We start from the raw sequence: 23,350 nt of genomic DNA on the forward strand, positions 1-23,350 counted from the left end.
AAACAATAAAAGCGAGAATAACAGAACAAAACGTACGCAGTCAAGCAACCGAAAACAATACTCACTCCCAAAGCTTTTTAGCAGCAGCTCTGGATTTCAGAAATCGCTGCTCATTCTCAGCTCGAAAGCGAATCAAGCGGCGTGTTTCCTCTGGATTCCCTAGTTCAAGTACACAGGGATGGGAAGCTGGTTAACGTAACGACACAACAGAAAAGCAGATCCTCTGTTGTTTGTAATTACTTGAGCTAACTGCTAAATAACAACTTTGTTCACAATTTTCATTGCATCAACCGATCACACAACGTTAATGTTATAGTACATTAACGTTAATAGGCTAGTTAACACTATTGACGTAGTAATAGAACGGTTATAACAACTTAAAACACGTAAATAATGGAGAAAATACTTACATTTATGACAATCTTTCGCCGCGGGAACCGCCATCTTTCTGAAATCCGCATGAAATCTCGCTGAAATCCGCATGGCATTGTGGGAAATCACTCAAACCCCTTCGTTCGGAGTCAGCTCCAGGAAAATCTCCGTCTGGAGGGGTACAGAAGCCCTATCCCTTCCCCTACCCCTCCGCGTTAACTGGGATTGGGATACCCCTACCCCTTCACGTGAACGTGCAAAATGGAGGGGAAGGGCCAAGGGGTAGGTCCAAGGGGTGAAATGGGATTCGGCCTTAATGGACCTAGCCACCTTAAAATTGGCCAACAGATCCAATTCTTCTAGCCAACCTTTCCATTGACGCAAGAGGTCAGGTGGCAGTTCTTCATCCCAACTGCATTTCCTCCTACACAGTTCTTGTTGCATCATCTTGGCCAGTAAGGTGACAGGGGCCAAAAAGCCCAAGGGATCATACACTGAACTGGTTACTGATAACATACCACGTCTAGTGAGGGGCTGTTGTTTCATTTCCATCCTAAACTTGAAAGAACCTGTCTCAACACACCACTGCAAGCCTAGAGCTCTTTCCACTGGAAGCTGATCACAATCTAAGTCCAGCTCCTTAAGGTCCTGTGCTCTTTTTTCTTTAGCAATGGTCTGGAGAACAGCACGGCTATTACTAACCCATTTTTCCAACAGGAAACCACCTTTCAAGCATAATGCAGTCAGTTCTTCAATCATACGGATAGCATTTTGTGGGGTGGCTGAACTTTTTAAACAATCATCAACATAGAAATTCTGAATAATAGATTGCAGCACCTCTGATGAGTATTCTGACTGGTTATCACCAGCAGTCTTCCTCAGAGCATACGCAGCACAACTCAGAGAAGAAGTGGCACCAAATAGATGTACTATCATTCTATACTCCACCAGGTCTTTAGTGGCATCACCATCGGGCCACCAAAGAAATCGAAGAAAATCATGATCTTCTTCGTGAACTTTTACCTGGTGGAACATGGCTTGAATATCGCCCATGAATGCCACTATCTCCTCTCTGAAACGAATGAGAACTCCTAGCAGTGAGCTAGTAAGATTGGGGCCTTGCAAAAGTTCTGTGTTTAAACAAGCTCCTTGAAAGGAAGCTCCACAATCAAACACCACTCGGAGTGACCCTTTTCTTGGATGACGGACCGAATGATGTGGAATATACCACACCCTTCCCTTCCTTCCAGACAGCTGCTGAGGTGTCACCTGCTCGGCATAACCTTTATCAATTATCTTATTTATATATTCTATGTATTCTTGATGGAGGACTGGATTGTTCAAAAACTCTCTTTTTAAGCCCTGCATCCTTTGTCTTGCAATTGCAAAGTTGGTGGGCAAAAGGAGCTCCTTCCTTTTAAAGGGCAATTTCAAGGAGTATCTCCCATCCTGCCATATGGCTGACAGTTCAGCAATTTCCAGGAACCTGTGATCTTCTCTTGACAGTTCTCTTTCTTCACTGGCCTTATCATTGAACTCATGATTATACTGTTCAGTCAGCATTCTTTCCAATTTGCATAGGGAGATCCTATTTACTATGACTAAAGGACGCTTCCCCTCCAATGCATCATCAGCTCTAGACAGCAGACCATTGATGACCCATCCCAGAACCGTTCTAATAGCATAAGGTCCACTCCCATGACTGTTGATAACCTCCCACGGTTCCATTATTTTGGGAGCATTAATGCCAATTAACAGATCAACATTTGCTTTTATGCTTGGAATGCTCACTTTGGACAGATGTGGCCATTTACTCAAGTCTCCCGGGGTTACCATGTCATCTACTGTCACCGGCATCTCTTTTTGTGTAAACACCTCTGGTAGCATGTAAAAATCATTACTGTCTAGGCCAGTTATCTCCAAGTCAGTCAATGAATGTGCAGACACGGCTTTCTCTTGGCCCATAGTTCTTAACAAGAGGCTGGTTTTTCGGCCTGTCACATTTAATTTCTGCATTAGATCTTCTGAGCAGAATGTGGCGGAGCTACCTGAATCCAGAAAGGCATAGGTGTGTATAACTCTGTTCCCCTTTACTGACTTCACCTTGACAGGCAAGATAGATAGAGCACATCTTCCCTTACCGGCCCCTGTTAGGCTACATGCTTTCAAAGAGGTTAACTCTTCGCTTGATGGGCCTTTTGGATGCTCTATGGTAGTAGGACGCCTTTGAATATGAAGCACTGTAGGGTGATGTTGCCCACACACTGTACACTGCTGGCGCTGCTGGCATTGTCGGCTTAGATGCCCAAAATTCAAACATGCAAAACAAACCCCCCTTTCCTTCAAAAGGGTCAATTTTTCCTTATGACCCTTTCTCTGAAATTGCTTACATTTCTCCAAAACATGACTAAGCCCACAGCAAAGGCATTGTTCGTGTTTGATGGTAGCCAAACTGGATGTTTCTTCAAGATCACCCTCAGGTGTATCCGTAGAGGTGACTGTGGTGGCTACTACATTTCCCCTGGCTCATTCTCTAGGCTGTAATTTAAACTTAAGGTTCTTTCCACCTACGGATGATGAATCTTGAATATCACCAAACAGGGGATCAGACAGTATTTTAATTCGTCTTTCAATAAATGCAACCAAATTGCTGAAATGGGCTCTGTCACTAGTAGTTTCCATTATTTCATGTGCCTTGGTCCGCCATTGCTCCCTCATCTTAAAGGGTAGCTTTGAAATTATAGCTCTCATATTCACTGGCATGTCCAGTTCTTGCATATATGGCAATTCCTCCATTACATTGCAGCACCCACGCAGAAACAAGGAATATTCTTGAAGTAAATCAGCATCCTCAGATTTTATATTCTGCCATGCCAAGGCTCTTTCCATATATGCATTTGCAACTTTATATGGGTCTCCAAAATGTTCCTTCAAGAGCGGTTTTGCTGCCCTGTATCCTCGATGAGGAGCCATATGTTGACAGCTGCGCACTAACTCTTGTGGTTGTCCTCTTGTGAACTGCTCTAAATAGTACAAGCAGTCCACTTTATCCGCTTTCCGCTCTACTCCTTGTTCAAAGACCTTTACAAATGCTCTATATTGCAATGGATCTCCATTGAATATAGGAATTTCTCGAGGTGGCAAAGACAATATATTCTGTTGTTGCACCAAAGTTGCTGTGATTTCAGTTTGTCGATGTAGGACACTAAGGAGATTAGGAGATGTAAGGCTGCCTCCTAGTGGACGGTTAGATTGTGGTTGCCCATTCTCCACTGGTGCCACGATTGACTGGCAAGAGGGTTGTATGGTAGAGGTCCATCCACTTTTCTTTAGTTCCATGGGTTTATTCCACTGTTCAGAGGCAGCTTCACACCACTGTTCTGTTGCCTTCCTCCGTTCCTCTGCCAATGGTGGGCAATTAGGCATCAAACTGTGCTGCTGCTTTATCATGGTTGGCACTGGATTGAACTCCTTTGCTGTTGGATTCAACACAATGGACCGTTTTCTTCTTGCCTTTGTCAAGTAAGAGTTCATCCCATCCGATGGTGCCCGAGAATGACTTCCCACTTCTGAGGCTTGTAGTATGGATAGCTTAGCAGTTGATGCATTAAATTCAGTTTCAAGATAAAATAGTTCTCTTCTTCTTCTCAACTGTTGCTCTTGTTCCTCCAGGGCATGCCTTTCCTTCAGTCTTGCTGCACGAGCAAATAGTGCAGCTCTCTCTGCCTCTGCCTGTCTCCTGACAGAGGATGTTGTACTTAATTGGCTCCTACCACTATGACTTGAGGACTGGCTACCAACATTTGAAATGCTATCATCTGGATTGACTTCATCGTCAACACTGGGATTTATAGCTTTACACACAAGATTGGTCACACTTAATTTCTCAACAGTGTCAGATGGTTGTACATGATTAGAAACTTTGGCAATTGGGTCAACAACATCATTACAACAAGAAACCCACAACCTTGCATCACGCATTGATTCATTGTTAAACAACATTTTTGCTTTAAACCATGTTTCATGCTTTTCTCTTTCATCATGTGGCAATAAATGCAACAAGGATTCATGCACAGCATTTACATCATTACATAATTTGGTCAATTTGTTAAGAGCATTTTCAACTTGCATTTTGTTGTTATCTACCATTGACACATGCATCGATTTTCTTACCAAAGCAGCTTGATTTAATTTAGACTTTCTATCGGCTTGTAATGTTTCCAATTTCGCCGCAAGTCCTCGAGCAGTAAATTTGACAACACGCTTTTGAGTCTGTGATTCAGAAACGCAGCCACTAACGACGCTACTAAAAGCGCCAGTAGGCCTATGTGCAGCTTTAGGAATTTGTACAGTTGCCACAACATTAGTCCCTTCTTTTACCGTGTCAACGAGTTCGCAAGTGTCCACCATGATCAGTCAATAAAATGAAAAGTTCATCGAACGTAATCCACAGAACGAATAATACATCAAACGCAGTCCAACACAATTAAACAACGCAAACAAACAAAAATATAGTCCCCCCAAATACCAATGCATTGGTTTTTAAATTAGCTTAGGTGTGCACACAATTAATGGCCAATTATTAATTTAGCGCTACAATTCTTTACCTCGTTGGGCGCCGTATCCAGGAATGTTTCATACCAGCTTCAGTAGAAAGCCCAAATCCTATAATCCAAGCGACTCCCGTTAACATCCAATCGCGGCCTCCAAAACGCTGAAACTTCAGTTCCCACCAAGATTCCAGTCGGCAGCTGGGCTTTGACTTTGTTATAGGAGCTCAGCTTAGAGCTACGTGTGTGACCCAGGAATGACCTGGCTGACGCGTTATTGATATCATACACTTACGAAGTTCACAAAGGCTTCTTCTGTGCAACAAATTTCGTGTTTATTATTTTCCATGTAAATAAAACGCAGGCCATTTCAATCCGGCCGCTACAACCACAGGCAGGAAACGGTCAAAGCCATTTGCCCTTCTGGGTCAACACCTGACAAACAACAGTAGTCCAACTACCTTTATACCTGCCTCCCACATAGTGACACCCAGTGTACAAATAACAGCATTACATCTTGACAGTAGTAATTTATCCGCTACAGGTACTTTTACTTGAGTAGAATTTAAGCAAAGTAAAGATACTTTGACTTAATTACAATTTTTCAGTACTTTTTCCACCTCTGTTCAACGCTAAGGTGGGAAGTGACAACACCAACTATGACAGAGCCATGGGAAACGAAGGTTGTGGTACCATCAATGAGAATGGGGAAGGGCTACTGGAGTTATGCACAAGCTACAACCTAGTCATCGGAAGGACCCTCTTCCCACAATGGGACATCCACAAGCTCACATGGTACTCGCCCAATGGAAGGGACAAGAATCAGATTGATCATTTGTTGATAAATGGCACTTGGAGAAGATCACTACTTGATGTTAAAGTGAGAAGGGGAGCAGATGTTAGCAGTGACCATCATTTGGTAAAAGCAATGCTGAGATTGAAGCTTAGAAGAACCAGATACCAAAAGACAGGATATCAGCATGACGACATTGGGAAGTTTGAGGATCCCGAAGTGAAGATTGCTTTTACTTTACAACTGAAGAGCAGGTTCTAAGTGCTCGTTGATATTGAAGATCAGTCAATATGACCCAATCAGATACAGATGAAGTAAATAGGAAGTGGATGCAAGTCAGAACAGCATTCTCCAAAAGTAGTGAGGCTTGCCTAGGTTTCAACAAGAAGAAAGAATTGAGAATACCAACCACCTGGCAGGCTATAGAAAATAGAATAGCACTAGCCCTTCTTTCCCATACACACCAGCACATACAAGAAAAAAACATCTCATCTCAGCACACATGGTAGCGATATTAAGAGCGCAATCATCAAAGCCAGAAATGCCTTCATTATGTTAAATAATGTATGGCAGTCACCCCAATATAGCACCAATACCAAGCTAAGATTGTACAAGAGCTGTGTTCTATCTACACTTCTATACGGTTCAGAATGCTGGAAGATGACTGAGTATGACATGTCCAAACTCTCAGCATTCCACACCAAAAAATCTCTATTGAATTCCACGTATCTTCTTGCCGAGAACCATGTCTAACCAAGAACTATTCACTCAGTGTAATCAGGACAGCATGGTGTAGTGTGACCCAGACATGGGTGGAATCCTGAAGCATGGACAGGCTGGAATTGGTGTCAACACAAGCTTTATTATGACTTTCTTCACTACTGCTTTTCAGCTTTTTCTTGACTTATTCAGTCACTCGCACATGTACACAGGTACAGCACATCTCCACAACTACATTTCCCATAATTCCCTCACTTCCTTCCCCGGATGATATCTGCTTCATCTCATCTTTCACTGCTCCACGATTGGGTAGTGTACTACTGTAAATCGTGGCACAAGCTCATCCATGAATTAAATGATCTGAGCGAATTTTGTTCTCTTTGTACTGGTGTAATCAAGACATGCCTCACTCTCCAGCTTCTTTCTTTGCCTCGCGCCTTCTGACTGGCGCACTGACCAACTCTCTGCCTCTCATGGCCATGGATGCGCCTCGCCCTCTCTGGCCTCGCACTCTGACCTCGCGCCATCAGTTTTGAAATAGAGACATTTGCGGCCTGCAAAACAGAAGCGAAGAACAAAGGGACAAATGCATGGTTGTACAATCCACTGGCCACTGTTAAAAAGCTCCCTCCACGTCTTCAACCAATGAACTTCCAACCAAGGACCTTCTGGATCATGAGATCCCACCTGGGAAGGACTTTTGCAACACAGCAAAGCTGATTTAAACTACATTGAAACAGCTCCACTCGTCTAGCAGAGTACACCAAACGGAGAATCACTGATGAACTCCTTCACGCGAGAGTGGTCCCAAGTAAGGCTGGCATTTTGGGCATTTAGTCTTAGTTTGATTAATTTACGTGAGAAATGCTATTTAAACCTAAGGTTGTTTGAAGTGTGCGCACAATAATCACATAGTTTTGGTTTGATCATCTCATCTCATTATCTCTAATGAGCCACTTTATCCTGTTCTACAGGGTCGCAGGCAAGCTGGAGCCTATCCCAGCTGACTACGGGCGAAAGGCGGGGTACACCCTGGACAAGTCGCCAGGTCATCACAGGGCTGACAGATAGACACAGACAACCATTCACACTGTATTTTTTACAGTGAAATTCTGGCAACCACAGCTGCCGGTATTTTACCGTAAATTCTACAGTTTTTTTTTTACAGTATACGTTCTAGGGGTGGCAATAATTGTGGAACTTTTTTTTGTTGAAAATAATTATTTCTTGATAAGGCATTTGTTTTTCTCTGAATACGTTTATTTCTATTAAATTTTGGATTTTTTCCTCATTTTTTCAGCGTGAGATGAAGCGACTTCATTAAACGGTTGATTTTTTTTTTCTAACCCTTTTCACTCATCTTTACAAGGGGTGCCAATAATTGTGAAGGGCACTGTGCATGCAATGGCTTCTGAGAAAAACATTGAAATACTTTGCCTTGATAAGCTTTATGGATCAAGATATAAGGAGCATCTCACTACTCGACTTGATGCCTTCTTGATTTCTTGCTCCTGCATCCATCATCCTTCCATAAAATAAAATATTTATGGATGTATCAGTTCTCACTCAGAGGAGACAAGGAGAGCAGAGATAGGAGACCTTTTTTCCATCGCATGTGACATAAACACAGTATAACTCCACCTCCTCCAAAGAACAAATTACAAAAAAATAATCATAAAATATACTAATATTGAACTAATCAAACACTGGATAAAGGTCCAGATGTGTGTGAAAAGCCAAACTACAGTTTTATATATGATTTGTTTTTACACAACACACACAAGTCTGGATCTCGAAGAAACTGCCGGAAAAGTAAAACTGAAATTGACACTTGTTACTCGTATGTGTAATTACACATCAAATATAATCCAGATTAAAGGTGTGGGGAAAAAAGGCTTGTGCACAGTTCTGGATATACAGGTTGGGTTAAAATGTTCGGTTTTATTAAAACACTTTGAGGCAGAAAATTTGTCAGGACAAAGTGAACTTAAAAACCATCGAGCAGGCACAGTGCAGGTGATGAGCAAATAGACAGGGAGAGACTCGATAATGATCACAAACCAGGATATCAAACACAGAATAAGCAGCTCACTAACGTCCCGAGTAAAGACCAAGTGTGAGATTTCACAGTGATTAACTGAAATCGAGTGATTGTGAATGTGATGTGGTCGGTACTTTTGAGAATCATGGAAGTGGGAGTTTGTGTTTTCAGTCGAAGGAGACGAGACAGATCTTGTCATGTTTTGACCCACATGATACAGCAGCCAGGGATAATGTTTGATCGTTAAATATAACTTGAAGTTAAATGACGATAGAGAACATTGAGAAAATTGTTGCTTTTAACACCTTTAATGACTGACTCTCTCACCTGCCTCTCTCTCCCACATCCTCTCAGTGATCACTTACACAGACATTAAACTGAACACATCCCTGATACTAATCATGAAAATAACAACAACCACTGCACACATCTGTACAAATATATAATTGCCCACATCATTAACATTTTAACTATTAATAATAAACATTACACAGATTACAGACATATTTATTTGTGCATATTTTAATTGTCCCATTATGCAGATTAACAATGTTTAATATCAGAATGAACAAAGTGAATTTATTTCACTCAGAATTGATTTGAACTTGTGAATCATCACCTAATGCAGCATGAACATACAAATCCATCTGATCTTTACAAAACCACAAACTGCTGGTGGAGGGAAACTTAGAGCTTAAATTCTCCTCCACTGCACAGTTTCTCACACACACACACACACAGCTAAACATTTCATCCAAGATTAACAGCAAACGCTAACAAGTACAAATACAGGAAAGACATGAGCTTTCAAATTTTCAGTTTATTTAAAACTTTTTAAATAAAATTAAATAATCTTTTCAGCTCATTCTGCATTTAAACACTCTTTTGTGATTTTAATTAAACGCCAAGTCATTATTTTGAGTTAATACCTTGTTATTTCAAGACAGTGTGTCATTATTTCACTTATTATTTTGACTTCCTCATACTTTCAAAATATATCATAATAATATATTTTAAGACATCTTATTATTTGAGTTAATTCATTATTTCAAGATATTCTGTCAATACAGGGTTTCCGGGGGGCGATGACACACAAAGAACACGAAACTTTTAATTTGCAGTATTTTATTAATGAACTGTAATAAAATAACATCAATGCTAACTGATCTGATTCACTCTTACAGAGCACTCAAGTGGGAGGATCTTTATGGAACCATTAACATTCATGAATGGCAGTAATTTATCAGTAAATGTGTGTGTGAAAGTGTGTAAGTGTGTGTTAGTGAGAGGGTCGGAGAATGACAGTTTTCCTCTGTCCCAGTCCAGCTTCACTCTGATCCTCTGGAGTTTCTGTGCGACTGAGAGCTGAGTGAATGGATGTGGTGTAGAACCTGCGAAATATTTACCATCATAATACTGCACACACCAGATTCCACTTCTGGAGAATATCCCCCCCTTCCTCTGAGCAGATTCTGTCATCACACCCACAATCCACCGTGTACAGTCTCCAACTTCCACATCCCAGCAGTGTGTCCCTGAGTTAAAGCCCTCAGATCCCAGGATACACCAATATTTATCAAATCTCTCTGGATTATCAGGAAGTTTCTGTTTCTCATTGCTGCGTCTCACACTTTTCAGATCATCAGATACAATGAGTTCAGGATGAGCAGTGTTGGGGTCCAGAGTTACAGGTGCTGAAAACACACACACACACACACACACACACACACACACACACACACACCTTTTTACATTCTGTTTTGATGGAGCTAATCTAATTTAATCATTACATTAGCATGGAACTAGATAACATTTGCCGAAACCAAAGGAATGATAACTGTAATTACAAAGTTCATTAATAAACATGAATAAGTTAATAACATGCCTTGTGTCCTTTTCTTTGTGTTTAAATTACAAATGTAAACAATCTTTATAATAACTGTAACTCTAAAACTTTTGTAAGCTGCTGAAACGCTCCATTTTTTCACTCAGTCCCTCTGCTCACACTTCAAACACTGAACAGTCTGATGGAAATAGAAGCTTTTCAAAATAAAACTTCCCTTACATTACATGAGTTCAAGATGAAAGGTGAATAAAAAAATTAAAATAAACAAACAAATAAAATAATAATAATTCCAAAACAGTATATAAATGAATCATATGATAATGACCACATTAGGGACACTAACAAAGGCAGAAAAACAAAGAAATAAAAACAATTTATTTTCAACACACACACACACACACACACACACACACACACACACAGTTAAGAGTCTTACTGTATTGGACGGTGTACTGCATCTTCTTCCAAACTCTGAAGTGCAGGTTGGCCAGATGTTTTGCCACATGGATCAGTGCTCCTGAAAGCTCCTCTGGATGCTGCAGTGTGCTCTGAGCTCTGCAAAAACATTCAGGAGTCAGTGTTGCTGTGGGTTTGGATTCAGAAACACAGAGAATGAGAGAGACAGGAAGCGCATCACTCACCTTTTCACTGTGGCCTTGTAGTTCTGTAAAACAACAAAGCAAATATCAGTAGATATGATTTACATTTTTACACCACTGAAATGTGACGTTTCCATACCTGCCAACCTTGGAAAAACATTTTTGAGTAGCAACTTATCGCGTCAGTGCAGCGCAGCACGACGTGAGGTCAGGCACATTTGCTGATCAGTATTGATTGTAATGAGTGAGCATGTGAACAATGTATTACTAAGCACAGAGTTCCCACTCACCACCATATCTAGTTATTCAACATACAAGTAGACTATGAAGAAAACAAGAACTCTTTTCATGAAAAGGCATGAATATATTTCCAATGCTTTCACCAATGTACTGCCTTTGGCATATTGTGTCTTAAATACATTGGGAATTATAAACAACAAAGAATCCCAAATAGCATGCTATGTCCCTTTTTGACATTTAGCATTATATTCTATAGATAACAGAAAAACCAAAGGGCTATAGCCTATGTCTTTTAAAACAGACGACGGCAGTCTGCAAAATACACACACACACACACACACACACACACACACACACACACACTCAATCCTTTTTTCATAAATTTAGTTTTGACCATAAAAGAGATTCTGTTGCTCCTTGCTACACTTTGAACTAAGCTACACTAAACATCGAAAGTGAATATTCCAGAGTACCTATATAAATATATATTTTTCAATATTAATATTTAGTAAATGCAAACTGATAACCACACTTACAGAAAAAATTATAGGCTACTCTGGCCTATCCAATAGCATAGCCTTTATAATATTCATATTCACTGACCTGGCCTAATTTGGAAAAAAATAATGGCCTATGTATATAAATGCAAGCATTTCTATGTTAGCAATATTATTACCTGTATTTCCTTGATGGCTAATGTCAAAATCATAATTGCACACTGTGGAAAACGCATGATTAGGCAGTTTAGAGGGGCGGAGGCATGGCCATTGATCTTGATACTTCGTTAGGAACTTCTGAGGGGCATAGACTCGCTTCTTTTTAGATTTGCTTCCCTCTCTCTCTCTCTGTCAATATCCTCATCTGACGTCATGTGTATTATTAACTGCAAGGCACGCACATAAACACATCATCATCCACCACACGCACTTACGTGAAAACACTTCATGCGCTGCTCATTGAATCTCACATGCACGAGTAGCCTAGTTCAGAAGATTTTAACGCGTCTATCGGTTGACTGGATGGAAACGTCAGTAGGCCACTATATTTTCACTTTAGGCTATGCAATATTTTTTGGATTGAGAAGCCTGGGTCAAATATCAAAACAAGCTGGAACAAATATTTCCTTCAGATAAGGTGGAACACTGTGCTTTGAACTATGACGTTAGGACGGTTGTCCTTGCTTTATTCACAATACCCTTGCCCTGCCCATTTACCTTCGAAACGGTGTTTAGCACCGTCCTCCCTTGTAAAACCAGTCACAGTATGAAGATCGACCGAGAGGGATGAAAATCAATTTCGTTACTTTCGTTTTGACAGTTCCTCGGCTCTCCGCTTAGCCTCGTAGCCTAGGCCTATTTGAAGAGTTTAAAACTAGCGCTGTGATTGGTCGAAGTCTTCTTTTCTCTACAGGTTGCTGGTCAATGCGGTTACACCCATAGACGAGTTACCTAGTGCACGAATGCACAGACGGTTGAACCGGAATATTAAAGATCTTTGAACTCAAAGCCATCAATGGCTTTTTGCGTATTTTGAAGTGTTAAATCGTAGCAGCGTAGTTTGATGTCTAAATGCGTATCTGCTAAGAAAAATGTGTAAAGGTTGGCAGGTCTGCGTTTCTGATGATGGAAAGAAGTTTTACTTTCTCACTGTATAAATACTGACTAAATGACCCTCACGTCTAAGAACGAAACGTCTTCAGCTCTCATCTCCTCTTCTATGGCTTTGATTGTGTCTGAAAGAGAGGATATGTCTTTGCTCAGCTTCTCAATCTTCTCCTTCATCATCTGACTCTTCTGATCCTCTTCCTCTCTCAGTGCAGTGATCCTGCCTGCCTCTTCATCTCGTAAAAACTGGTGAAGCTTCTCAAACTCCTCCTTAATCTGACTCTCTGTGTGTTGGGCCTGAATCTACAGTGAAGAGAAAATCAAATGAAACATAACTGAATATATTCAGCAAAATATAATGAGAATATTAAACCCATGTTATTGATTCTAACCTTTATATGTTCTGCAGTCTGACTCCAGTTCAGTTTACAGTCTTTAAAGATCTTCAGTTTCTCCTGTAGGGGTTTCAGTGCAGTTTTGAGCTTCTCCTGAAATAAATTAACACACTGCATGGAGTCTCTGTGTTTTAAATATTATTTGAACTCAGATGAACTAAATTGATTACAAAGTAATTGTCATAATTATGAACAACAGCATTTGTTCACATGTGACCCATGAGTTCATATGTCCATTTTATTTACCTTACAGTCTGTTACTGCCTCCTCAATGGGGCAGAATTTGTGGTTGGTGTGTTTTCTTGAATCTCGACACACCACACACACCGGCTGTTGATGATCCAGACAGAAGAGTTTGAGTTTCTCACTGTGCAGACTGCAGACGGTTTCAGACCCTGATGAAGATCTCTGACTTCTCTCCTGTAACAAAGTCTCACACAGGTTCTTTAAGGCCAGGTTTATGGGAGGCTCAGTCACAGATGACTTCGTCCTACAAAGAGGACATTCTCTGGATCCTTTGGTCTCCCAGAACTGCTGCAAACACACTTTACACACACTGTGACTGCAGTGCAGAAGAACAGGATCCTTGAAGATTTCATAGCACACAGGACAGGACAAATCCTCCTCTGAAAACTTAGAAGCCATTTTATTTTGCTGCTGTTGTTGTTCTCTTTAGTCCGAATGCTCAGAGCTTCACTTTCACTTCTGTAAAAAGTAATCACACCCTGATTTCAGGTTTCTTTAAAGTTAAATAGATGACTTTGTAGGTTCAGTTAATCATCACTTCCTTTCACAGTGCTGAAAATGAGACTCGGATTTATTCATAAACTGAGAATAAATCTCAACTTACCAGAGCAGAACACTGCAGGCTGTTAATGAAGGACTTCAGTTATGTCAGACTTGGCACTGCCTGAATAGGAGGAGTTTTCGAGAGACACGTTATGACCTGTTATTCTTCTTTAACCATTCTTTGGTAGAACAACTTGTGTGCTTAGGGTCGTTGTCTTGCTGCATGACCCACCATCTCTTGAGATTCAGTTCATGGACAGATGTCCTGACATTTTCCTTTAGAATTCACTGGTATAATTCAGAATTCATCGTTCCATCAATGATGGCAAGCCGTCCTGGCCCAGATGCAGCAAAACAGGTCCAAACCATGATACTACCACCACCATGTTTGACAAATGGGATAAGGTTCTGATGCTGAAATGCAATGTTTTCCTTTCTCCAAACATAACGCTTCTCATTTAAACCAAAAAGTTCTATTTTGGTCTCATCCGTTCAGAAAACATTTTTCCAATAGCCTTCTGGTTTGTCCACGTGATCTTTAGCAAACTGCAGACGAGCAGCAATGTTCTTTTTGGAGAGCAGTGGCTTTCTCCTTGCAACCCTGCCATGCACACCATTGTTGTTCAGTGTTCTCCTGATGGTGGACTCATGAACACTAACATTAGCCAATGTGAGAGAGGCCTTCAGTTGCTTAGAAGTTACCCTGGGGTCCTTTGTGACTTTGCCGACTATTACACGCCTTGCTCTTGGAGTGATCTTTGTTGGTCGACCACTCCTGGGGAGGGTAACAATGGTCTTGAATTTCCTCCATTTGTACACAATCTGTCTGACTGTGGATTGGTGGAGTCCAAACTCTTTAGAGATGGCTTTGTAACCTTTTCCAGCCTGATGAGCATCAACAACGCTTTTTCTGAGCTCCTCAGAAATCTCCTTTGTTCATGTCATGATACACTTCCACAAACATGTGTTGTGAAGATCAGACTTTGATAGATCCTTGTTCTTTAAATAAAACAGGGGGCCCAATCACACCTGATTGTCATCCCATTGATTGAAAACACCTGACTCTAATTTCACCTTCAAATTAACTGCTAATCCTAGAGGTTCACATACTTTTGCCACGCACAGATATGTAATATTGGATTATTTTCCTCAATAAATAAATGACCAAGTATAATATTTTTGTCTCATTTGTTTAACTGGTTTCTCTTTATCTACTTTTAGGACTTGTGTGAAAATCTGATGATGTTTTAGGTCATATTTATGCAGAAATATAGAAAATTCTAAAGGGTTCACAAACTTTCAAGCACGACTGTATGTTTCATTTGATTTCCTCTTCACTGTAGATTCAGACCCAACACACATAGAGTCAGATTAAGGAGGAGTTTGAGAAGCTTCACCAGTTTCTACGAGATGAAGAGGCAGGCAGGATCACTGCACTGAGAGAGGAAGAGGAGCAGAAGAGTCAGATGATGAAGGAGAAGATTGAGAAGCTAAGCAAAGACATATTCTCTCTTTCAGACACCTGTCTGGTGATGTCCATGAGTTCAAGACTTCAGGCAGTCATTGCCAACAAAGGGTTTTCAACCAAGTATTATCAATGAACATTTTATTTACAATTATTTAATTTGTCCAATTACTTTTGAGCCCCAGAAATGAAGGGATTGTGTTTAAAAAATGCTTTAGTTCCTCACATTTTTATGCAATCATTTTGTTCAACCCACTGAATTAAAGCTGAAAGTCTGAACTTCAACTGCATCCGAATTATTTTGTGCAAAATTCATTGTGGTAATGTACAGAACCAAAATTGTCTCTGTCCAAATATTTATGGACCTAACTGTAGCACAGAATGAACACTGTATTGTTAAGGAGCTGCTTTGAGTTCCATCTAGAGGTAGTTTACAGCTCAATAATAATTGAATGTAAAGGTAGAAAACGAGAGAATTTACAGATGACATATCTCATCACTGTTTATAAAACAATCACAATAAATTCCACACTCACAAGGACAGATTTATTGATGTGTTCTGCTTATTAGTCTGTGTAAAGTTTCACAGTTTTACTGTAAAACATCATCCAGTGTTTCTGATCAACACCAGCAGCCACCATCCCCTTTCAGTTCTTTGAGCAGATTTATTTTATTTGGCTCATTTGTTTTTCTTTAAGAACTGAGGCATGTCAGTAAAGTTAAACCCCAAACAGCAGTGTATCTGTGAGGGGATTCTCTCACCTGCAGCTCCCGCTGCTCCTTCTTACTCTCCAGAGTCAGATTTTTCAGGATAAATTCAGTCAGAACTCTAAAATACACAACAGACTATTTACAATAATGAACACAGTGAGGTTGCAGACAAGATATCAATAACTGAACAACTATTACACCTGAAAACTGAGATAAAGTGTGTGTGTGTGTGTGTTACACGAGGAGTAGGAATTGTCCTGGAGCAGGAAGACTGAGCTGCACCGAGTTCTTCAGTAGTGCGAGCAGTGAGGGCCAATTGTCAACTAAACTACACACTAGAATCCTGCAGAAAAATATTGACAATTAATCACTATGCTATTATTTTAAAGGTTCTGACTGCAAAGCCATCTGAAATTTTCAAAAAAAAAAATGTACTGTGTCTGGCATTTTTCTCCGTCTCATAAGAACAGTATCATCTGGATGAGATGTGATCATTTTGATGTGCTGAAGGTCAATTTTCTCCATTTTGGGACCGTTTTCCTACCTCTTGAGGTAAACAGTATGGCCCCATGGAAACAGCTGAATGAAAGGAGTTTTAACTAATTAGCACATCTATGGAACTGTGTCACAGCAAGATGGTGATGCATGGAAAACATTGTGACTCTGCATCAACCTCGGAGACTTTTGAGTGATAGGTATGTAACTTGTCTCTCCGGCGGATCACCACCTTGTCATAGTTGGAGAGCTTGTGTGCCTCTATGACTCCTAGGTCTATGCTGGCTGGAATGTAGTCTCCTGGTAGACTCACCTAAGCCAGACAGGTCAAGTCAAAGGGTAGAGGTTGGACAAAGAGCGATTCACTGGTCTTACAGGTTAGGGGGTTGGGCACAGGGCTGACAACCCTGTCTCGAAAAAAAAAAAAAATATATATATATATCAGTTCAGTTATGGTCCGCATCTAAGAAGATGATCGGGGACCCTTCTCACGACGTCGTCGACGCCTCGCTGCTGCTCGTTCCATGAGCTGATGCTCTGACAGGGTTCGACCAAGCTTCACCTGGGCACGCCATGACATTCTGTCAGCCGCCACCTCAAACCAATTGTTACCGAAGCCGAAGATTTTCAGGTCTTCTTTCGCGCAGTCTTTCCATCTTTTAAGGGGACGGCCTCTCGGTCGGGTGCCGTGCGAGAGTTCGCAGAAGAGGAGCTGCTTTGGGATCCTGTTGTCACCCATCCTACAGACGTGACCCAGCCAGCGGAGTCTATTAGCTCGAATCATAGTTTCCATTATAGTTGAGTTGGCACATGACAGGACCTCTGCGTTCGTGATGTGATGCGACCATTTAACTCTGAGGAGTTTCCGCAAGGATCGTTGATGGAAACTTTCTAGCATTTGCAGTTACTTTGAGAGAGTTGGCCATGTCTCACTGCCGTAGAGCAGAATAGGTAGTATAATGGCTCTGTACACTGTCAACTTGGTGGTGGTGGACAGTCCATTTCTGTCCCAACATCTCGTACAGTAGCTAGACTGCGGAATGAGTGAGCTGCTCGGCTAATTCTCTTCTTGACCTTGGCTTGAAGGCTCCCATCGTCGCTGAGGTTGCTACTCAGGCCATTATTAAAAAATGTTCTGTTTCCGGTCCACCGGCCGGGTGAGTGCCATTTGTGCGGGTGAAATTTTTTTTTTAACTCCGGTTTTTCGACATTTTTTTCAGGTTCGTAAATCTAAAATCGAACTTGACATTTCCGCATTCCTAGGGCTTTCCACTAAGGCTCATACTAGCCAGCCATGATAAATAAGTAGCCAGCCGGGGGGAGTAAACACAAAATAAACTCCTGTGCACGCAGTTCCCAGGGTTAAGTGTATTTTCCACAGACCATTTATTTATTCACTTTACTCAAATACAAAATAAAATGGCAGTAAATCTTCTTTCTTTTCTTGCGTATTGCATCATGAGGCGTTCCTGGCTTGTAAATCTCTTATTTTCGGTGTATGACACATTCACGGGGCGGCACGGTGGTGTAGTGGTTAGCGCTGTCGCCTCACAGAAAGAAGGTCCGGGTTCGAGCCCCGTGGCCGGCGAGGGCCTTTCTGTGTGGAGTTTGCATGTTCTCCCCGTGTCCGCGTGGGTTTCCTCCGGGTGCTCCGGTTTCCCCCACAGTCCAAAGACATGCAGGTTAGGCTAACTGGTGACTCTAAATTGACCGTAGGTGTGAATGTGAGTGTGAATGGTTGTCTGTGTCTATGTGTCAGCCCTGTGATGACCTGGCGACTTGTCCAGGGTGTACCCCGCCTTTCGCCCGTAGTCAGCTGGGATAGGCTCCAGCTTGCCTGCGACCCTGTAGAACAGGATAAAGTGGCTAGAGATAATGAGATGAGATGAGACACATTCACACAGCTGAGCATGCTATGAATTGACAACAGCGGTCTGCAGTGGGGCTTAGCCCACTTAGCACACTACTGCCTCCGCCGAGTGCGCGCGCACACCGCATGTCGGGGCGCGGATGAGTTACTCTCCCTTGATCAACGGTTCAGTTTGACATTATTGTCAGTCCGTTAGATAAACATTTAATTTTATTAAAATTGAAAATTAATATTTAGAGCCTGTGGGCTACAAAAATAGTCATTAAAGTAGCCGGCTGGACTTAATTGTGTGGCCGGCAGCCGGCGCTTGTGGAAAGCCCTGTCGAATCAGCTCTGCGCATGCGCCGTGCGGCACAAAAAAATGGCAGCCACCATGAAGGAAGGAGATCCGGAATTTTCAAACATTTGCTTAAGTGTGAAATTGCAAAATGGTATTCTAGCGAACAACAAAATAGTAAAGATTCAGAAAAACAAATCATTCAGTGATCATTTTAATAGTGTAATTTCATCCGAACTAGGCCTAACGGTCGATTTAGAACTACAAAAAGTCCGTGTGTCGGACATTTTAAGTACCTTTGTAAAAGTTTTGCAAATGTTGCAGTCAGCATTTAAAATGCTAACTTAAAGTTTTTGTACAAGTTTCAGTTGATTTAACTGTCATTTTATTAAATGCATCTGCTTTTGTAATAAAAAAGATACTGAAAGAAAAAGCAAACACAGCATTGCGATTTCTTATCCATCCATATAAAAAAAAAAAAAAATCCCTCCCTCCCGACTGAAATTTTTTTTGCCCACCCGGTGGACAGGAAACGGATTTTTTTTAAGGATGGCCCCAGGTACACAAAATTGTGTGCCCACTTGAGTTTGAAGCCATCTAGGAGGATCGGTGGTGGTTCTGGGCACTGAATGTGCATTACCTCGGTCTTGGGTTTGCTGATGGTGAGGCCATAGTCGTTACATGCGTTGTTAAGGGCTGTTGTAACATTCTGTAGAGAGTTAAGGTCTGCAGTGGCTAAGGCTGCATCGTCGGCATACAGGAAGTCGCTCAGTATCGTTTTGGATGCTGATTTAGACTTGAGGCGGCGAAGTTGGAAAAGCTTGCCGTCCAACTTGTGTCATATCTCAACTCCACAGTCTTGCATTTCCTTATGTGCATGGCGAAGCTTGAAGGAAAAGAAAAGGATAAACAGCGTGGGTGCGAGAACACAACCTTGCCGTAGTCCAGAGGAGACTTCGAATGCTTCAGTGAGTTCGCCTTTGATAGAGACTTTGGCCTGCATGCTGTCATGGAAGCTGATGATGATGGCCACCAGCTTAGGGGGGATTCCAATCTTGCGCAGGATATCCCATGTAAGAGACCTATCCACTGTGTCAAACGCTTTGACAAGTTCAATGAAGATGATATGGAGCTGCTGGTTCTGCTCACAGCTCTTCTCAATCAATTGGCGCAGGGCAAAGATCATGTCATTGGTTGAGCGCCCTTCTCTGAAGCTACACTGTGCCTCTGGGATATGGTTTTCTATGCTTGGCCAGATACGATTCAGGATCACTCGTGCAAATGTAGTGGTGCTCCTGCGCCTTTAAGTGCTGCCGTCGCAGCATATGGCGTCATGTTGACGTCATTACGTGCGCCGGTAGCCTTAGTACGGCTGGGAACCCTTAAAAGCATACAGCCACCGCTACCAGTGAGTAAGCTTTGCTGGTTGTACTCGTACCAGCATTTGATTCGTGTTGTTTTCGGCCTGGGAGCTGTTTCAGCTGTGTGGGCAGCGTGTGGTGGGCTCACGCTCTCAACGGAAGGTATGTGGACCGACATTTCCTTGGTTAAGAGATGAGACCTAATGTTGCATGAATTTTTGCTAATGCGAGCATCTCGCATGGTTTGTTTTAGCGTCTTTATTGGGAGGCTAACCACCGTAGCCTGCTTGTCCGTACACTCGTATCAGCATCTGGTATGCTGTTGTGCCCATCCTGGGAGCTGCTTCTGGTACGTAGCTCTCACTAACATGGGGTTCAGCTTTATGTTTTTGCATTGTCCTGTGGCTAACGCTTTCTCCTTCCACGCAGGGTAACCGTTTGTGGTGTTGTGTGTCTCTGAGCATTTGGCTCACTCGGTTTCTGCGTATATTGGTATTTATATCATCGGGCTTCAGGTAAGTAATGTTATTTTTAAGACTGATGTGTATTGCGACTAGTAACATTTAATAACTAGCTTAGCTAATCTGGCAACTATTGTTTGCCTTTAGGCTGCCGGGTGCTGCGCTACGACTGGGCCTGCCCTACGGATCTTCGTATCCACCTCTTCTGTTTTTTTTTTAGCTGCTGTTCTGCTTTTGATTCATTGGGCTACGGCCCTCACGCTGTGGTATAGGAACGTTGTTGTGCGGCCGCACTCAATTGAGGGGCCGCACCCCATAGTAGTAGCCGCCGCGAGTGAGTGAGGGCCCTTTGTAATGAGTGTGTGTGGTTGTATGTTGGTGTGTGTGGTTGTGTGTTTATGTGGAGGTGAGAGAGTGCGAGTGTGAGTTGGGTGTGAAGCGGGTGTTAGGTGCCCACTAGTGGGTACAGTGTTTTGTGTTTGACTGCTTTCGTTTTTTGTATTTATTTTGGTTGTTTTTGTGTATTTTGTTTGTATTTTTTTTTGTACTTATCTCGTGGGGCATTGGTTGTGCTACTTGAGTTGTGAATTGTCTATTACCGTCTCTGTGGGCTTGGCCGGCACCACGAATCTGTGTACAGTGTGTTTTTATATTTTTTTGTTTTTGTCCTTTTCTTTTTACTCTTAATTGTTTTTTTTTTATTGCTGTACTGTACCATTGGTGGGCCAATTAACGCCCACCCCCACCACGGTGGGTGTATGTGTGTGCGTGGACCGTGCACTACCGACTGTTTAAAGATTTTATTAATGAGAATATTTAAAGGAAAATAAACATTTGTACGATTTGAAAGAGACCCCTTCGCATGTTTGTAAACAAACCGACCGTTGCCAGGATGCGCGCGCAGCCTGGACCCAGAAACAATGGCGCTGCCCATAGACTGGCATTATGAGCTGTCAGATTATGCCAAACAATTGTCGTTACAAGATCAAGAATGCTACATAAATAAGTTAACTCTAACAAGTGGACATCGCCTACCGGATCCGTATTTAATTAAAGAGTGGACGGACGATGTTAGTAAGTTCCCTGGTATACAATGGCCAGATATATACTCGTACCTTATTGACAAGACTTCAGTGTACACCCACGAAAAACTTCATGCCTACAAGTCTTTAGACGCATATGATTGTTATGTGCGGGCATGTACAACTTGATTAACAATGGGACATTCATATTCATTTTGTTTTAATCAAATTATGCCAGTGATGTGATGGCAATGTGGCTTTACCTACAACAGCAAATACCAACACTAAACAGCAATTTGCAGGAGGTAATGGCATGAAAGGAATGATAGTGTAAAGAGTGCAGCTAAGAGAAATCAGAGCTGCGTAAAAAGCAAGAGGCAGAGAGCAGAAATGAAACTGAACAGGGCGGGAGCTAGGTTAGAGCAGTCAATGCAAGTTGGCATTTAGAGTGAGGGCACACAATTTTACCTTTCCATCCTTGCTTTAAAATTGTGATTTTCGGCATACACAAATAATGATGGCACAAAATCTGGACTGCTTGAGTCAAGCGAGACCTCTCCTACAAACAAAATTGCATGCAAAGCTAAGTTAACATGCTAACAATATTCATTACATTGTGTAACTATGACCCAGCTAATCAGACAAACGTTACCAAAGTATTTTGCTACATCAATAAACGAAGACTAGAAAGAATAAAAAAGAAAGATTTAATAAATAGCCTGATCTTACCTGTGATGAAGTGGGCGCTGCAAACCCGCGCATTTTTGATGGTGCTTTCATCCCAGTCTACACGTTTGATGGCTTGTAGCCATAGACGTCGGCGATTTTTTTGGAACGGGTGAGATCCTGCTGGAATTCTGAACATTTTAACCCCATCACTGCTACGATTCTGACACCCGACAACACAACAACTAGGCATTTCTGAGTCTTTTTTGGGTCCAGGCTGCACGCGCAATTTCCGCTTACGTATGAATGACGTTTACTGCGAAGGGGTCTATAGAACCTTGTCTCTGTTCACTTTGCATGAACCTGAGCGCCTTTGGCGGGTAAACTGTGAATCTACTTTAGTTCCAGGGGGATTTGTCTTCCCCTGGTGGCGTAGTCGAAAATATATTCTCTCAGCACTGCTGCCGCCACGCTACACAATTTTCCGACGATAGATAACAAGGAGATGCCACGATGGTTTCCACATGTAAACCGGCAATTCTTCTTGAAGAGTGTCACGATGTTGCCATCTTTGAAGTCTTGGGGCACTCTCTCTCTTCCTGCCAGATTGTGAGCAGAAGCTTGTGGAGCTCGTTGGTGAGAGCGATGCCACCGGCTTTGAGAACTTCTGCAGGGATACAATCCGGGCCAGGTGATTTGCCGTTCTTTAAGTGTTTTAGTGCCTTCTGCACTTCATCAAGGAGCGGTGGTTCAGCAAGCTCATATAGGATTGGCTCTTGGGGAATGTCATTGAGAACTGATGGATCAGCACTGCTCGGTTGGTTGAGCAAAGTGGCCAAATGTTCTTTCCAGCGAGCTAGTATGTGTGTGTGTATATATATATATATATATATATATATATATATATATATATATATATATATACACACTACTGTTCAAAAGTTTGGGGTCAGGTTTGGGAGACCTCAGGTGGCACTGCCTAGGAAACTGTCATGCGCAGTGGCGGCTGGTAGTCTTTCAAACAGGGGAGGCTGGTCGGTTACGATATTTCCAGATTTTAAAAGAAAAAACAC

General features: G+C 41.9%; 1 protein-coding gene across 1 annotated transcript; it reads right to left on the reverse strand.

Moving 5' to 3' along the window:
- Nucleotides 1–8,761: 8,761 nt before the first annotated feature.
- LOC132891529 (E3 ubiquitin-protein ligase TRIM35-like) lies at nt 8,762–14,760 on the reverse strand. Its single transcript, XM_060929202.1, has 7 exons — nt 14,011–14,760; nt 13,407–13,865; nt 13,158–13,253; nt 12,838–13,068; nt 10,964–10,986; nt 10,759–10,877; nt 8,762–10,170 (listed from the first exon to the last, which is right to left on the reverse strand). Exons 2-7 carry the CDS (start codon nt 13,803–13,805, stop codon nt 9,635–9,637), a joined length of 1,404 nt encoding a protein of 467 aa, XP_060785185.1. The 5' UTR covers nt 13,806–13,865; nt 14,011–14,760; the 3' UTR covers nt 8,762–9,634.
- Nucleotides 14,761–23,350: the final 8,590 nt, after the last annotated feature.

Source organism: Neoarius graeffei, chromosome 9 (genome assembly GCF_027579695.1).
Source record: "Neoarius graeffei isolate fNeoGra1 chromosome 9, fNeoGra1.pri, whole genome shotgun sequence".
NCBI classification, from domain to species: domain Eukaryota; kingdom Metazoa; phylum Chordata; class Actinopteri; order Siluriformes; family Ariidae; genus Neoarius; species Neoarius graeffei.

Coding starts and splice junctions, on each gene's coding strand:
- LOC132891529 (XM_060929202.1), bottom strand. CDS start 13,805: ATGGCTTCTAAGTTTTCAGAGGAGGATTTGTCCTGTCCTGTGTGCTAT. Junction 13,254..13,406: donor AGGCAGTAACAGACTGTAAG/GTAAATAAAATG, acceptor AATTTATTTCAG/GAGAAGCTCAAAACTGCACT. Junction 10,987..12,837: donor AAGACGTTTCGTTCTTAGAC/GTGAGGGTCATT, acceptor GTTGTTTTACAG/AACTACAAGGCCACAGTGAA.